Below are 16347 nucleotides of genomic sequence, written 5' to 3' on the forward strand. Positions count from 1 at the left end.
ATAAATCTCAGAATTTCGAAAACGTCCATCCGCCAGAACCGAGGAGAGTGGCCGCTTGAACCCAGTCCTTCCGCAAAGGGAGATTGCAGTGTCGCTGTCTTGGCTACCAACCGCCGTCGACCCGTGATCTCCGTAGAGAGTGTCCGCTGACCTCCCCCACATTCACCCCGATGCTGCGATCTTCCTCGGCGCTTTGAATTCGAGTCAATCACAGCACTGTGCCTCATCTGTGTTCTTCTGCGTGAGACAGCCCGTGCTCAGGGTCCTCTCCAGGGACAGCAGATCGCTCAGTCGAGCTCGAAGGTGTTGGACCGATCTTTTAACCTACCGCAAGGTCAATCTGCTGCTTTCCTCCACATAGCCCTCAATATTTCTTTCATCCAAAGCACAAGAGATTCTGCAGATGCTGGAAATCTTCGGCAACGCACAAAGTGCGAGAGGAACTCGGCAGGTCAGACAGCATCAACGGAGGAGAATAATGAGTCATAAACACAAAATGCTCTGCAGATGCTGGGATTAAAGCAACACTCACAACACGCTGGAGGAACTCAGCAGGTCGGGCAGCATCCGTGGAAACAATGAGTCGACGTTTCGGGCCGGAACCCTTCGTCAGGATTGTAGAGGGAAGGGGCAGAGGCCCTATAAAGAAGGTGGGGGGAGGGTGGGAAGGAGAAGGCTGGTAGGTCCAGTTGAAAAACCAGTAAGGGGAAAGATAAAGGGGTGGGGGAAGGGAGGCAGGGAGGTGATAGACAGGAAAGGTGAAGAAAGAATAGGGGAAAACATAACGGGTAGTAGAAGGAGGCGGAACCATGAGGGAGGAGGTAGGCAGCTGGGGGAGGGGGCAGAGTGACATAGGGATAGAGGAAGGGAGGGGGAGGGAATTACCGGAAGTTGGAGAATTCTATGTCCATACCAAGGGGCTGGAGACTACCTAGACGGTATATGAGGTGTTGCTCCTCCAACCTGAGTTTAGCCTCATCATGGCAGTAGAGGAGGCCATGTATGGACATATCTGAATGGGAGTGGGAAGCAGAGTTGAAGTGGGTGGCTACCGGGAGATCCTGTCTGTTTTGGCGGACGGAGTGGAGGTGCTCGACGAAGCGGTCCCCCAATCTGCGTCGGGATTCACCGATGTAGAGGAGGCCGCACCGGGAGCACCAGATGCAATAGATGACCCCAGCAGACTCACAAGTGAAGTGTTGCCTCACCCGGAAGGACTGTTTGGGGCCCTGAATGGTGACGAGAGAGGAGGTGTAGGGACAGGTGTAGCACTTACGCTTACAGGGATAAGTGCCAGGTGGGAGATCCATGGGGAGGGACGTGTGGATAAGGGAGTCGTGGAGGGATCGATCCCTGCGGAAGGTGGAGAGGGGTGGAGAGGGAAAGATGTGCTTAGTGGTGGGGTCCTGTTGAAGGTGGCGGAAGTTGCGGAGGATAATGTGCTGGATCCGGAGGCTGGTGGGGTGGTAGGTGAGGACAAGGGGAACTCTGTCCCTGTTGAGGGAATGGCATTTTTGCATGTGGCGGGGTGGGAAGAGGTATAGTTGAGGTAGTTATAAGAGTCAGTGGGCTTGTAGAAGATGTCAGTGGGCAGTCTGTCTCCAGAGATCGAGACCGAGACATTGAGAAAGAGGAGAGAAGTGTCCGAGATATCGGTGAAATCTGACGCAGATTGGGGGACTGCTTCATCGAGCACCTCCGCTTGGTCCGCCATAACAGAGAGGATCTCCCGGTAGCCACCCACTTCAACTCTGCTTTCCATTCCCATTTAGATATGTCCATACATGGCCTCCTCTACTGCCATGATGAGGCTAAACTCAGGTTGGAGGAGCAACACCTCATATACCGTCTAGGTAGTCTCCAGCCACTTGGTATGAATATAGAATTCTCCAACTTCCGGTAATTCCCTCCCCTTCCCTTCCTCTATCCCTATTTCACTTTACCCCCTCCCCCAGCTGCCTATCACCTCCCTCATGGTTCCACCTCCTTCTACTACCCATTATTTTCCTGCCTATCACCTCCCTGCTTCCCCTCCCCCACCCCTTTGTCTTTCAAATTACTGGTTTTTCAACTGAACCCACCAGCCTTCTCCTTCCAACCCTCCCCCACCTTCTTTATAAGGCCTCTGCCTCTTCCCTCTTCAGTCCTGACAAAGGGTTCCAGCCCGAAACGTCGACTCATTGTTTCCACGGATGCTGCCCGACCTGCTGAGTTCCTCCAGCGTGTTGTCAGTGTTGAATAATGAGTCATGTTTTGGGTTGAGTCTTGGCCCTAAAGTTCGACTGTTTATTCCCCCCCATATTTCTTTCATACACGTGTCTATCTAAGAGTCTCCTAAATCTGCTTAATGTATCTGCCTCTACCCTCACTCCGAAAGTGCGTTCCATTGAAGTGGTTTTGGGGAACATCGAATAGCAAGTTTCAAAAGGAAATCGGTGATGGCTGAACAGAAGAACATTCCAAAACATAGGAAAGGGAAGGAGAGAGGAACTACATGAGAAGCTCTTTAAAAGGCCAGCACATTATCCATGGGCCAAATAGCCGCCTTCTGTGCTTTTCTAATTCTACCTTGGCCATCACTGGTGATTCTGGTTGTAGATGTGCGACCTCTCGAGTTAAGTACGGATGTTCTCTCAAGGGTTATTCCCTCAGAGGAGAATGCCTGCAGCTGGTTTTATTTAACATGGGGAGCTGATCCTGGGGCAGCCGCCACAAAGTGTTTGACAGATTGGGGTCAGGGTCTAGTGGCACAGGGTGCACGATGACTGGGGATTCTTCACTGCTGCAGCCTTCCTGCATTTTCACTGTCGTTCTGGTGTGTCGTCATCTTCCTCCAGCCTCAACTGTGGAATGCCCCTGTGGGTAACCCGACTTGGAGCTAAGCTCCAGGCGGCTAAACCCCGGAGGGCATCGCTCTCGGGATGTCAGGAACCCACAAGCCTCTCCACAATGGCGAGGTGACGATCCGCAGAGGAGCGATTGTAGGAGGTGTGGGCGTAGTGATATCCTCCAATCCGTCCTAGTTGCTTAAATCTCCTTTATTTGGGCCGAGGCAGATAGAATCAAAGCTTGAGCATTGAAGCAAGTTCTGGAAACACTTCTTTTCAGATTTCCAGTACTGGCAGGTTTCTGACTGACGCGAAGACGCCACAGTTTCACTGCCACTGGCATGCAACTTACTTCACTGGGCGAGGGCAAGAGCCCGGTTCCCTTTTACAGAGTCAGATGAAGGGATTGCATGTGGTGCCTTACTGACTTGCAGATAACACGCTCTGTTTATCTACCTTAATAGTTCTGGAATCTCAGAAATGTGCTCTGCTGAAAGAATCTGCTTGTGACGGCATGTTCAGCGGCCGGTGGATGTGATCCTGATCACGGGGCTAACACTAATATGGAGTGAGCAACGGTTTCAATCCCCGTCCAGTGTGTCGGGGCAAATCAGTCCCCACTCAGATCCCTTGCCAAAATAACTGCAGCCCAAACCTTTGAAAGAGCGAGGTCCAATTTGCCGTCTAAAGTCACCCTTGAATTCTTTTATTTCATTTTCAGGATCTGGACGTTGCCACCAAGGCAGAATTTATTGCCTATTCCATCTCCCCCAGAACATACTGGTGCCATTCCGCACTGCCTTCACAGAGAGCATCCTCACATCGGCCATGTCTGTCTGGTTTGGTACAGCATCCCCTCACAATACACGAAAACTACAACAAACTGTCAGCATGGCGGGAAAGGTCATTCGCTGTAGTCTACCTTCACTGCAGGACTGGTATGAGCCCAGGACAAAGAAGCGGGCAGGAATAATCATTGTGGACACTACCCATCCAGACAAGAGCTTTTCCGAAAGCTCCCTTCCAGAAAGCACTATAGGGCTATTAACATAAAAGCCTTAGGCCAGCTTCAAAGTTTTTCCCCCTAGATAGTTAATCTGATCCCCCAACCCCCTTCCATTATCTCAGTACTGCACTGTAAACACAGCAAACCACTTTTTATAACGCTGCATTAATCCTGTGGATAGTCAGACGCTTTTTTCCCAGGGCTGAAATGGCTAGCACGAGAGGGCGGTTTTAAGGTGCTTGGAGGTAGGTACAGAGGACATGTCAGGGATAAGTTTTTTTATGCGTGGAATGGGCTGCCGGCGATGGTGGTGGAGGTGGATACGATAGGGTCTTTTAAGAGACTCCTGGACAGGTACATGGAAATCAGAAAAATAGAGGGCTATTGGTAACCCTAGGTAATTTCTAAGGTAAGGACATGTTCGGCACAGCTTTGTGGGCCGAAGGGTCTGTATTGTGCTGTAGGTTTTCTATGTTCCTATGTTCATATTGTAAATATTTGATGGTATTTATGTATTTATGCACATTTTAATTCATATCTGTAATTTAACCTCAATTCATTTTAGAGGTTAAATTTCAAATCTCGGGGTTATATATGGTGACATATATGAATTTACAAATCTCAAGGTTGTATATTGTGACATATAGGTGCTTCGATAATAAATTTATTTTGAACTTTTATACATAATTCTTTATTTGTATACTTGTTGAATCTTTTTGTTTGTTGCAGGACACAGCAAATTCCTAACAGATGTAAATGTATATGGTTAATAAATTTGATCCCATCGCTAATTGCCCATGAGAAGGTTGTTGTCAGTTGCCTTCTTGACCTGCTATAGTCCTTCTGGTGAAGGTTATCTGCCCGTGCAGGTGGGGTGATGATTCCAGTTTTCAGACCCTGTATAATAAAAGAACAGTTGATGCAGAGCATCAGAGACACAAATGATTGTGCGGGTGCTGGAGATCTTGAGCAACGCACACAAAATGCTGGTCAGGCATCCCCCCTCCATAGACTTCCATTTGTATTTGAAGATACAACATGGTAACGGACCCTTCTGGCCCGACCAGTCTGTGCTGCCCAATTATATCCATTGTGACCAACTAACCCCTACGTCTTCGGAATGTGGGAGCAAACCGCAGCAACTGCAGGAAACCTACACACGGTCACGGACAGAAAGTACAAACTTGTGACAGACAGTGGTGGAACTGAACTGGGTCATTGGCGCTGACAATGGCCAATTAACCTACCCAGAACGTCTTTGGACTGTGGGAGGAAACCGGAGCAGCTGGGGAAAACCCACACATTCCACAGGGAGGATGTACAGGGACTCCTTGCAAAACAGCACCACAATTGAACTCTGAACTCCGAACTCCAGAATGCTCCCAGCTGTAATAGCTACCGTGGCACCCATCTGTGGGATGTGGGCACTACTGTCAAGGCCAGTGTCCACCTACCATCAATAATTGCCCTTGGGAGGGTGGTGATGAGCCGTTAGGAAGGGAGTTGGATAAATTTCCAAATCAGGACCTAGATGGGAGTTTCTAGATGGTGGTCTCACATACCCTCCTGGGCGAGGGCACACGGACCTTTTCAGTCCCACAGGGGCTTGCACTCACAGTCTGGCCTTGCCAACTAGCTTTTGGAATCAGAAAAAAGCTGCAGAGTGCTCTTAAACAGCCAGCTTCCATCGTGGGCACTAGCCTCTGCACCTTCGAGATTATCTTCAAAAGGCAATGCCTCAAAAGGGCAGCATTCATCTTTAAGGACCCCATCACCCAGGACGTGCCCTCTTCTCATTGCTACCATCAGGGTGGAGGTATAGGAGCCTGAAGACTCACAGTCAATGTTTTAGGAACAGCTTCTACCCATCCACCAGCAGATTTCTGAATGGACAATGAACCCATGTACACTATCTCACAATTTATCACTGTTTTTGCACTATTTATTTAATTTTATATCTGTACTGTATATATACTATACAGTAGATATGTGTATACCCTAAATTACAATAATAAATAAATTATAAAATTATAAACATATAAATGAAGTATACAGTACAGATATATATATATTTCTGTCAGGAACTTATGGTATATTTTATGTATGCAGTGTTCTGCTGTCACAAACAGTAAGTTTCGTGACCTATGTCAGTGATAATAAACCTGATTCTGATTTTTGGGAAGGGATCCACCTGCTGGCAATTATATGCTATACAGTACCGATGATAAAACCTCACCATTACATAACTACCCCTCACTCCTTTCCCTATCTCTACCGAGGTGACGCATCCCACTGCTGTACACCCAGCCAGCAAGGACCCTCTGGAGTGGATCAGCTCGTCTCACTGAAACCTACCTCAGCTAATCTATACAGCCCCGCTGTTAAACAATGCCTGGCTCGCATGCATATTGGTTACCTTGCAAAGTTTTGTTCTCCCACACAGCATGAAACCCCATAGGATTACTACAAGCTATCTTCACTGAAACACATCCTCCTTCTGACTCTCTCACCTTCATGACAATGGAAATCAAAAGCACTGCAGAAATCTGATAGAAAACTGGATTTTCAGCCTCGGCAGTTGCTTATATTTCCACACATCCCCTGACCTGCTGAGTGTTTGTTTGCATGATTCTCTGCTTTCGTCACCTTTACAGCAAGCACATGGTCTTTGCAAGGCTTTCTGCTTCCTAGTCATCGTCAGACTTTATTGATCCCGGGGGAAATTGGTTTTCATTACAGTTGCACCATAAATAATAAATAGTAATAGAACAATAAATAGTTAAATAGTAATATGTAAATTATGCCAGTAAATTATGAAATAAATCCAGGACCAGCCTATCGGCTCAGGGTGTCTGACCCTCCAAGGGAGGAGTTGTAAAGTTTGATGGCCACAGGCAGGAATGACTTCCTATGACGCTCTGAGTTGCATTTTGGTGGAATGAGTCTCTGGCTGAATGTACTCCTGTGCCCACCCAGTACATTATGTAGTGGATGGGAGACATTGACCAAGATGGCATGCAACTTGGATAGCATCCTCTTTTCAGACACCACTGTGAGAGAGTCCAGTTCCATCCCCACAACATCACTGGCCTTACGAATGAGAAGGGACCAAATGTAAGGTCCCTTCTGAACGGATGCAGTTCGGTCCCAAGTGCCAATATACCTGACCATCTCGTACCACTGTTGACACAGGGCAGCTCATTAGCGTTCAATTCCCGCCGCTGCCTCTAAGGCGTTTGTACGTTCTCCCCGTGACTACATGGGTTTCCTCTGATTGCCCTGTTTTCCTCCCACATACCGAGGACGTATGTGTTGGTGTTAGTAAGTTATGGATTTGCTATGTTAGTATAACAACGCTTGCAGGCTGCCCCAATGCATCATCAACACAAAAAGGCACATTTCACTGTAAGTTTAAATGTACATGTAACAGATAAAAGCTAATCTTTAAACTTTAATCTCTTTGATCTTTATCTTGCAGAGGGTAAATGTGTCAGGGATGAGGAAGTGCTACAGACCCTCCCAGTTGGAACTACCGCAACCTTCTACTTCAAGGACCTTGGCCCACAGGTTGGCTGGACCACGGTGAGTCTTCCTGCATCTGGCCGTGATCCCAGCATTCCCTACTCCAGGGTACCCTGGTCAAATGCCAGGTAGTGTGAGAGAGGGCAGATAAATGCAAAAATGTCAGTAAAACCAAATACAGAAGGTAGGTGAGGAGACTTTTTGCTCCGGGTTTATGGAAATAGTTGTGTTTTTCTTGGGCCCCTGTACATAGGGTCTTGAACTGTTTTCGACCAACAATGGTGCACTGGAGAGGGTTCAGAGGAGGTTCATGAGAATGATCCCAGGAGCGAATGAGTTAACCTATGAGGAGCATTTGATGGCTCTGGGTCTGACCTCTCTGACGTTTAGAAGAATGGGGGAGAGCGGGGTGGGATCTGATTGAAACCTACTGAATATTGAAAGGCCTTGATAGAGTGGATGTGCTTCTTATAGTGGAGGAGTCTAGGACTAGAGAACATAGTCTCAGAATAGAAGGATGCCACTTTAGACAGTAATGAGGAGCAATTTCTTTAGCCAGGAGGTGAGAATCTGTGGAATTCATTGCCACTGATGTCTGCGTAGGCTGTGTCTTTGGGTATATTTAAAGCAGAGGTTGATAGGTTCTTGATTAATAAGGGCATCAGGGGTTATGGGGAGAAGGCAGGGGAATGGGTTGAGAGGGATAAAAAAAAATCAGAGCTGATCGAATAACAGAGCAAACTTGTGGACCAAATAGCTTAATTCTGATCTTGTACATTATTGTGGTTGTGTTACAGGCAGCATGGCAGCCATTTTGTAAACAGCAAGCTACCCGCAGACTTCTAGCAGAGTGTTTTGATAAATAATCAAAACCCTCTGCCTGAACAGATGGTGAAAGATTATCTGAAAAATAGCTAACGAAGGGAGTAGTGGGTTATTATTGTCACATGTACCGAGATACATTAAAGAGCTTGTCTTGAATACTGTTCATACAGATCATATCATTAGTGCATTGAGCTAGAATAAGGTAAAACAATAATAATGCAGAGTAAAGCTACTGAGAAAGTCCAGTACAGGTAAATGATAGAGTACAAGATTATAACGAGATTATCATACAAGAGATCTGTTCAGGAATCTGATATCAGTAGAGTCACAGAGTCATAGACAAGTACAGCTCAGAAACAGGCCCTTCAGCCCATCTAGTCCATGACAAACCATTTAAACTGCCTGGTCTCATCAACCTGCACCAGGATCATAGCCCTCCATACTCCTTCCATCCACGTACCTATCCAAATTTCTCTTAAACATTGAAATCGAGCTTACATGCACTACTTGTGCTGGTAGCTCATTCCACACTCCCGATACTCTCTGAGTGAAGAAGTTTCCTCTCATGTTCCCCTTAAACTTTTCACCTTTCACCCTTAACCTATGACCTCTAGTTGTAGTACTTGAGAATAAGGGAATTTACCAAGTTTCTTACAAAAAGTGAGAGCTTTGAGCTGAAAAAATGCTTTTTTAAAGAATTCATACAGTCAGAGAATTATACAGCACAGAAACAGGCCCTTTGGCTCAACAAGGTGTCTAGCTGAGCCAGTCTCACTTGTCTGATTTTGGTCGTATCCCTCTAAACTAGGGGTTCCCAACTTTCTTTATGCCATGGAGCCTTACAATTAACCAAGGGGTCTGTGAACCCCAGGCTGGAAACCCCTGCTCTAAATCTTTAGTATTCATGAACCTGTCCTAATGTCTCTTAAAAACTGCAACTGCACCTGCCTCTAATACCTCTTCCAGCAGCTTGTTCCATATATCCACCCCTCTGTACAAATACTTTCCCCTCAATAACCATCTAATTCTAAAGCTAGCACAGAGATGAGGGACAGAATGGGCTCCTTTGCCACAAACTTCTGTTTCTTGGCGGCAAGGAACCTCACGGAGTATTTAAGCCCAGCACCTCAGCTCACTTGAGTCCCCCAGCTCAATTACCTCCTCAGATTGGCCACTGGTCAAAAAGAGCTTTGACCAGTGGCCAATCTGGACATTAGAAGTTTGGAGAGGAGGAGACTTCAATCAGGTCCAGTGCCCGAGGATAATCGGTGTTTGGGATTGATTAAGGCATCCGTTAGTCTTGCGAGACCATGGATCTGTGCCTGGAAAGTCTTCACTCGCCAGGGCGCAGGCCTGGGCAAGGTTGTATGGAAGACCAGCAGTTGCCCATGCTGCAAGTCTCCCCTCTCCACGACACCAATGTTGTCCAAGGGCAGGGCATAAGGACCCATACAGCTTGGCACCAGTGTCGTCGCAGAGCAATGTGTGATTAAGTGCCTTGCTCAAGGACACAACACGTTGCCTTGGCTGGGGCTCGAACTCACGACCTTCAGGTCGCTAGTCCAATGCCTTAACCACTTGGCCACATGGGATTGGTTAGTAAGAGTAAATTAAAGGGAGACAAGGGCAAGCGCAGGGGCTGCTGTCTGTGGTGATCTTGAGGCTTTAGCTCTTCGCGGCTCCAGTCAGAGAAAACGAAGGAAAGAAAAGCTCAAGGTATTTTTCCATCTCTTCTTTATATCTGCTCAGCTGGAACAGTAGAGATGCCAGGCAGGATAGTGAAATGCTCCTCTTGTGGGACGCAGAAGGCAGGGAGACCTCCAGTGTCCCTGATGACTACAACTGCGAGGTGCATTCAGCTGCAGCTTCTAGCAATCCACGTTAAGGAGTTGGAGCTGGAACTGGATGAACTCTGGATCATTCAGGAGGCTGAGGGGGTGACAGATAGGGCATACAGAGAGGTAATTACACCCAAGGTGCAGAACACAGGAAACTGGGTGAGTCAGGAAGGGGAAAGGGGCTAAGGAGCCAGTGTAGAGTTTTCCTGTGGCCATCCCCCTCAACAACAGGTATATCACTTTGGATGCTATCAGGGTGGGTGGGTGCGGAATGACCTCACAGAAGGAAGTCACAGTGGGCGAGTCTCCGGCACTAGCCTGCCTCTGTGACGCAAAAAAGGAAGAGGGAAGAAGAGACACGCTGTGGTGATAGGGGATTTGTTAGTCAGGGCAACAGATGGAAGGTTCTATGGGATGGTATATTGCCTCCCAGATGCCAGGGTCTGGGATATCTCGGACTGAGTCCTCAGCATTCCTAAGTGGGAGGGTGAACAGCCAGCTTCATTGTTCAACACCCTGAAGATTACCTCTGAGTAAATGTTAAATAATAAAGGGGGGATAATGTAGCCCTGGCGAACCCCTTTTCGGATCTCAACTTCCGGTGAATTCCCATCACTAGTTCTTATTACTGCCTTCTGATGCCAGTACAGACTCGCAATCGGTCAAACATCTTTCTCATCCAGCCCCAATGAGTTCAGGCAATTGACCATCTGTTCATGACTGACTCGGTCAAAAGCTTTTTCGTAATCCAGGAAGCAGATGTAAATGTCTTTTTTTTTTCTAGACCTCGTTCCACAATCATTCACAAATTGAAAATCCCTTCACGGGTACCCTTACCTGGTATAAATCCGCTCTGGCACTCATTAATTTCATTAAGAACTGTCCTTTTTATTCTGCTTAGATGTGTTAATAACAAGATCTTGGAGACATGACTTATAAGACTTATAGTTCTAAAGTCTGAGCATTTTGTGCTCTTACTTCTCTTTGGGATCATGACAAACTCTGACACCACAAAATCTGTTGGCCACTTTTCTGTTGAGTAGATTGTATTGCAAAGCCTCGTAATCTCCTCAACCTCCGAGTCGCCAAGACATTTCAACATTTTGGCTGTAATACCATCTACACCACAAGCTTTACCAGTTTTTAACTTTCCAATGGCTGCTCTTACTTCCACTACCAAAATTTCCGTACCTTCCGTGTTCTTCTCACTCATTTGATCATTTCTAGCATCGTAGTACAATTCCTTAGTGTATTCCATCCATCTACTTTCCACCTTGTCATTCTCAAAGAGTATGTTCCCGTCCTTGTCTTGAATAATGCCAGTCCTTGATTGTTTCTTGTTCCTGTTGGTCATCTCTGCAATCTCCCTGTGCATGTCCCTTGAATGATGCAACATGTCCATGGTCTCTATCTTTTCACACTGTTGGATAAACCATTGTCCTTTAGCTTTTGCACATTCTGCTCTTATTTGTTGGTCCGATTCATTGTACTTAGATGTGTCCTTCTTGTGCTTCCTTCTCTCTTCCATGAGCTTCAGAAGGTGATCCGTCATCCAGGCTTGTTTAGCTATGTGCCTTCTTTTAGGGAGATATTCTTCAGCTGCCATTTGCATACATTCCTTCAGGTTTGACCACATGTTATCTGGTGTCTGCTCCATGTCTTCTACTCTCAGTCCTTTAAACCTGTTTTATACCGCTGCAGAAAATCTTTCACTATACTCGCTCTTCTTCAGTAAGTCCATATCCAGCCTGGCTTTCTTGGTTGCAGCCTTAATCTTTGTCTTTAGTGCAATCTTCACCCTAACAACCACCGGGTTGTGATCCGAGCCTATATCGGCACCTGGATAAGTCTTGGCCATCCTAATAGTTCTCCTGAAGCGTTTCCTCACTGCAATATAGTCAATTTGTCTCCTTCCAGTGTCCCCGGAACAACCTGAAGTTCTGGGGAACAACTTGAGTATCTGGTGAACAACAGTATCTAGTGAACAGCTTGAGGTATGCAGATGATTCAGTGTTGTTAGCTGAGACTGAGGACGAGTTACTCAGAATAGTAGATAAGATAAATGCTGAAGGTGAACGATTTGGAATGAAAATAAATGCTGCAAAGACAAAGATGATGGTAGTATCACGGAAGAAAGAAGCCTTCAAAATCAGTGTCAAAATTAATGGCATGGGCATTGAGCAAGTCAAGAAGTTTGTGTACTTGGGACAGATGGTCACAGAAGATGGGAAATGTGATACAGAAATTAGACAAGGAATTGAGATTGCAAGATCAACGTTCTGGAGCCTGAGTGACGTACTGTGTGGCAACAGGTTGGACTTTGGGCTGTGTTGTAGAATTTGGAAATGTTACGTCTGGAGCAGTCTGTTGTATGGAGTCGAATCGTGGACCTTATGCAAGGATGCGCAACAACGACTGGAGGCTTTTGAAATGTGGTGTTTAAGGAGAATGCAGAACATTAGATGGGTGATTAAGGTCAGTAATATGGAAGTGTTGAAGAGAGTGAGGAGAGAAAAGGAGTTGCTGAAGAATGTGCAGAAAAGGAAGCTGGACTATGCCGGGCACTTGTTAAGAGGTGGTGGACTGCAGAAATTGTTATTGGAAGGAAGGAAAGAGGGAAAGAGGAAGGCAGCGAACCACTTGGTATGATAGTGTGAGGCAATGGACTGGGTTGAGTAATGCTGAGGCCAGAAAAAGAGTGCAAGATTGAAGAAGATGGAGGTGCATAGCCGCCAACCCTGGATTTGGGACAGCACCCACTGACTGACTGACTGAACAACCAGAAGTTGTGATCTATGTAGGTACCAATAACATGGGCAGGACAAGGGACGAGGTTCTGCATAGAGAGATTTTAGAGATAAGTTAAAGAGCGAGGGCTTCCAAGGTTGTGATCTCAGGATTACTACCCACACCTTGCGCTAGCGAGGCCAGAACTAGGAAAATTATACAGTCTAACATGTGGCTAAAGAGTTGGTGGAGGAGGGAGGGCTTAAGATTTTTGGTTCATTGGGCTCTCTTCCAAGGAAGGTGTGACCTGTACAGAAGGGATTACTTGCACCTGAACTGGACTAGTATCCTAGCGGGAAGGTTTGATAGTGCTGCACGGTGGGGTTTAAACTAGAGCTGTAAAGAGATGGGAATTAGAGTGCCAGGACAGTTAGTGGCGAGATTGTGGAGGCAGATGTTGGTAAGACCTCAGACAAAGTTAGGAATCAAAAGGTTGAGCTTGGTGAGACTGATGTCCTGAGCTGCACGTATATCAAAGTATCATAAGAAAGGTGGATAAGAGTGCTGAAGATGAGGTAGCTGGACAAAATTGCAGTCAACAGGATGAGATACAACATAAAATGAGGACAAAATTGAAAAGGATGAATACAGGACTGCAGGTGCTGTATTTTAATGCACATAGTATACGAAATAAAGTAGATGAACTTGCAGTACAATTGCCCATTGTCAGGTATGATGTTGTAGGTATTACTGAATCATGGCGAAAGATTATAGCTGGGAGCTTAACGTCCAAGGATACACATTGTATTGAAAAGATAAGCAGGAAGGCAGAGGGGGTGGTGTTGTTCTGGTGCTAAAAAGCGAAATCAAATCATTAGAAAGAGGTGTTATAGGGTGGGAAGGTGTTGAATCATTGTGAATAGAGCTAAGGAACTGCAAGGGTAAAAGGACCCTGATGGGAATTGTATACAGACCCTCAAACAGTAGTAAGGATGTGGCCTACAAATTACAACGGGAGATAGAAAATGCATGCCAAAAGGGCAATGCTACAGAAGTCATGAGGGACTTCAATATGCAGGTAGGTTGGTGCAGGGTTCCAGGAGGGGGAATTTCTACAGTGCCTATGAGATGGCTTTTTAGAGCAGCTCCTGGTACAGCCAGCCAGAAGATCCGCTATTCTGGATTAGGTGTTGTGCAATGAACCAGAATTGATTAGAAAGCTTAAGGTCAAAGAACCCTTGGGGAAAGTGGTCATAATATGACCAAATTAATCCTGAATGTTGAGAAGGAGAAGCTAAAATCAGATGTATCAGTATTACAGAGGCATGTCGCAAAAACAAAGGAGCTGGTTGTGGATTACAGGAGGAATGGAGATGGGCTAACCCCTATTGACATCAATGGATCTGGGGTTGAAAGGGTAAACAGCTTCAAGTTCCTCGGTATCCACATCACCGAGGACCTCACGTGGTCTGTACACACCAGCTGTGTGGTGAAAAAGGCACAACAGCACCTCTTTCACCTCAGACGGTTGAAGAAGTTTGGTACGGGCCCCAAATCCTAAGACTTTCCACAGGGTCACAACTGAGAGCATCCTGACTGGCTGCATCCAGTTAGTCCTGACGAAGGGTCTCGGCCTGAAACATTGAATGTACCTCCTCCTAGAGATGTATCCTGGCCTGCTGCATTCACCAGCAACTTTGATGTGTGTTGCTTGAATTTCCAGCATCTGCAGAATTCCTCGTGTTCGTGGCTGCATCACTGCCTGGTATGGGAACTGTACCTCCCTTAATCACAAGACTCTGCAGAGAGTGATGTGGACAACCCAGCGCATCTGTAGTTGTGAACTTCCCATGATTCAGGACATTTACAAGGACAGGTGTGTAAAAAGGGCCCGTGGGATTATTGGGGACCCAAACCATCCCAACCAGGATCTATTCCAGCTGCTACCATCTGGGAAGTGGTACCGCAGCATAAAAGCCAGGACCAACAGGCTCTGGGACAGCTTCTTCCACCAGGCCATCAGACTGATGAACTCACGCTGATTTGAGTGTACTCTATATTACATTGACTGTTCTATTTATTATAAATTATTATAAATTACTATGATTGCACATTGTCCATTTAGATAAAGACGTAATGTAAAGATTTTTACTCCTCATGTATGTGAAGGATATAAGAAATAAGGTCAATTCAATTCAATTCAATGAGTGAAGAGTTGGTCATAATTGATTGGAAAAGAACACTGGCAAGGATGATGGCAGAGCAATAAAGGCTAGAATCTCTGGAAGCAATTTGGAAAGCATATGCCAAACATCCCAAAGAGGAAGAAGTATTCTAAAGGAAAGATGACACAACTGTGGCTAACATCAGAAGTCAAAGCCAACATAAAAGCTGGAGAGAGGGCATATAATAGAGCGAAAATTAGTGGGAGGTTTGAGGATTGGGAAGCTTTTAAAACCAATAGAAGGCAACTAAAAAAGTTTTTAAGAAGGTAAAGATGGAATATGAAAGTAAGCTAGTCAATAATATTAAAGAGGATACCAAAAGTGTAAAAGAAAGCTGAGAGTGGATATCAGACTGTTAGAAAACGATGTTGGAGAGGTTGTAATGGGGGCAAGGAAATGGTGGATGAACTGAAGCTCTTCAGTCTTCACTGTGGAAGACACTAGTAGTATAGTGGAAATTCCTGGTGTCAGGGGGCATGAAGTGTGTGAAGTTACCATAACTAGAGAGAAGGTTCTTGGGAAACTGAAAGGTCTGAAGGTAGATAAATTACCTGGACCAGATGTTGTACACCCCAGAGTTCTGAAAGATGTGGCTAAAGAGATCATAGAGTCATTAGTAATGATCTCTCAAGAATCACTAGATTCTAGAATGGTTCCAGAAGACTGGAAAATTGCAAATGTCACTCCACTCTTCAAGAGGGGAGAAAGGCAGAAGAAAAGAAACCATAGGCCGGTTAGTCTTATCTCAGTGGTTGGGAAGATGTTGGAGTTGATTATTAAGGATGAGGTCTCAGGGTATTTGGAGGCACATGGTAAAATAGCCCTTAGTCAGCATGGTTTCCTCAAGGGAAAATCTTGCCTGACAAATCGGTTAGAATTCTCTGAAGAAATAATAAGCAGGATAGACAAAAGAGAATCAGTTGATGTTGTGTACTTGGATTTTCAGAAGGTCTTTGACAACGTGCCACACATGAGGCTGCTAAACAAGTTAAGAGCTCATGGTATTACAGGAAAGATTCTAGCATGGATAAAGCAGTGGCTGATTGGCAGGAGGCAAACAGTGGGAATAAAGGGAACATTTTCTGGCTTGCTGCCAGTGACTAGTGGCGTTCCACAGGGATCTGTGTTGTGAGCGATTCTTTTATGTTACATGTCAGTGATTTGGATGATGGATAGAACTTGATAGAGTGAATGTGGAGAGGATATTTCCTATGGTAGGAGAGTCTAAGATCAGAGGACATGGCCTCAGAATAGAGAATAGAAGGGGGTCCTTTTAGAACGGAGATGAGAGGAATTTCTTTAGTCAGACAGTGGTGAATCTGTGGAATTCTTTGCCACCAGCAGCTGTGGAGGCCAAGAGGCTGTATATTTAAGGC

At 45.8% G+C, this 16347-nt stretch overlaps 1 protein-coding gene across 2 annotated transcripts in view; it reads left to right on the forward strand.

Moving 5' to 3' along the window:
• LOC140206272 (very-long-chain enoyl-CoA reductase-like) overlaps nucleotides 1-16347 on the forward strand; it is a 112683-nt gene that overhangs the window by 70920 nt on the left and 25416 nt on the right. For both annotated transcript variants that reach the window (XM_072274602.1, XM_072274601.1), the window contains one exon: nucleotides 7313-7416. In XM_072274602.1, coding sequence (XP_072130703.1) covers nucleotides 7313-7416 — 104 coding nt within the window. The remainder of the gene's footprint in view (nucleotides 1-7312; nucleotides 7417-16347) is intronic.

This window comes from Mobula birostris, chromosome 12 (assembly GCF_030028105.1).
Source record: "Mobula birostris isolate sMobBir1 chromosome 12, sMobBir1.hap1, whole genome shotgun sequence".
Classification (NCBI taxonomy): domain Eukaryota; kingdom Metazoa; phylum Chordata; class Chondrichthyes; order Myliobatiformes; family Myliobatidae; genus Mobula; species Mobula birostris.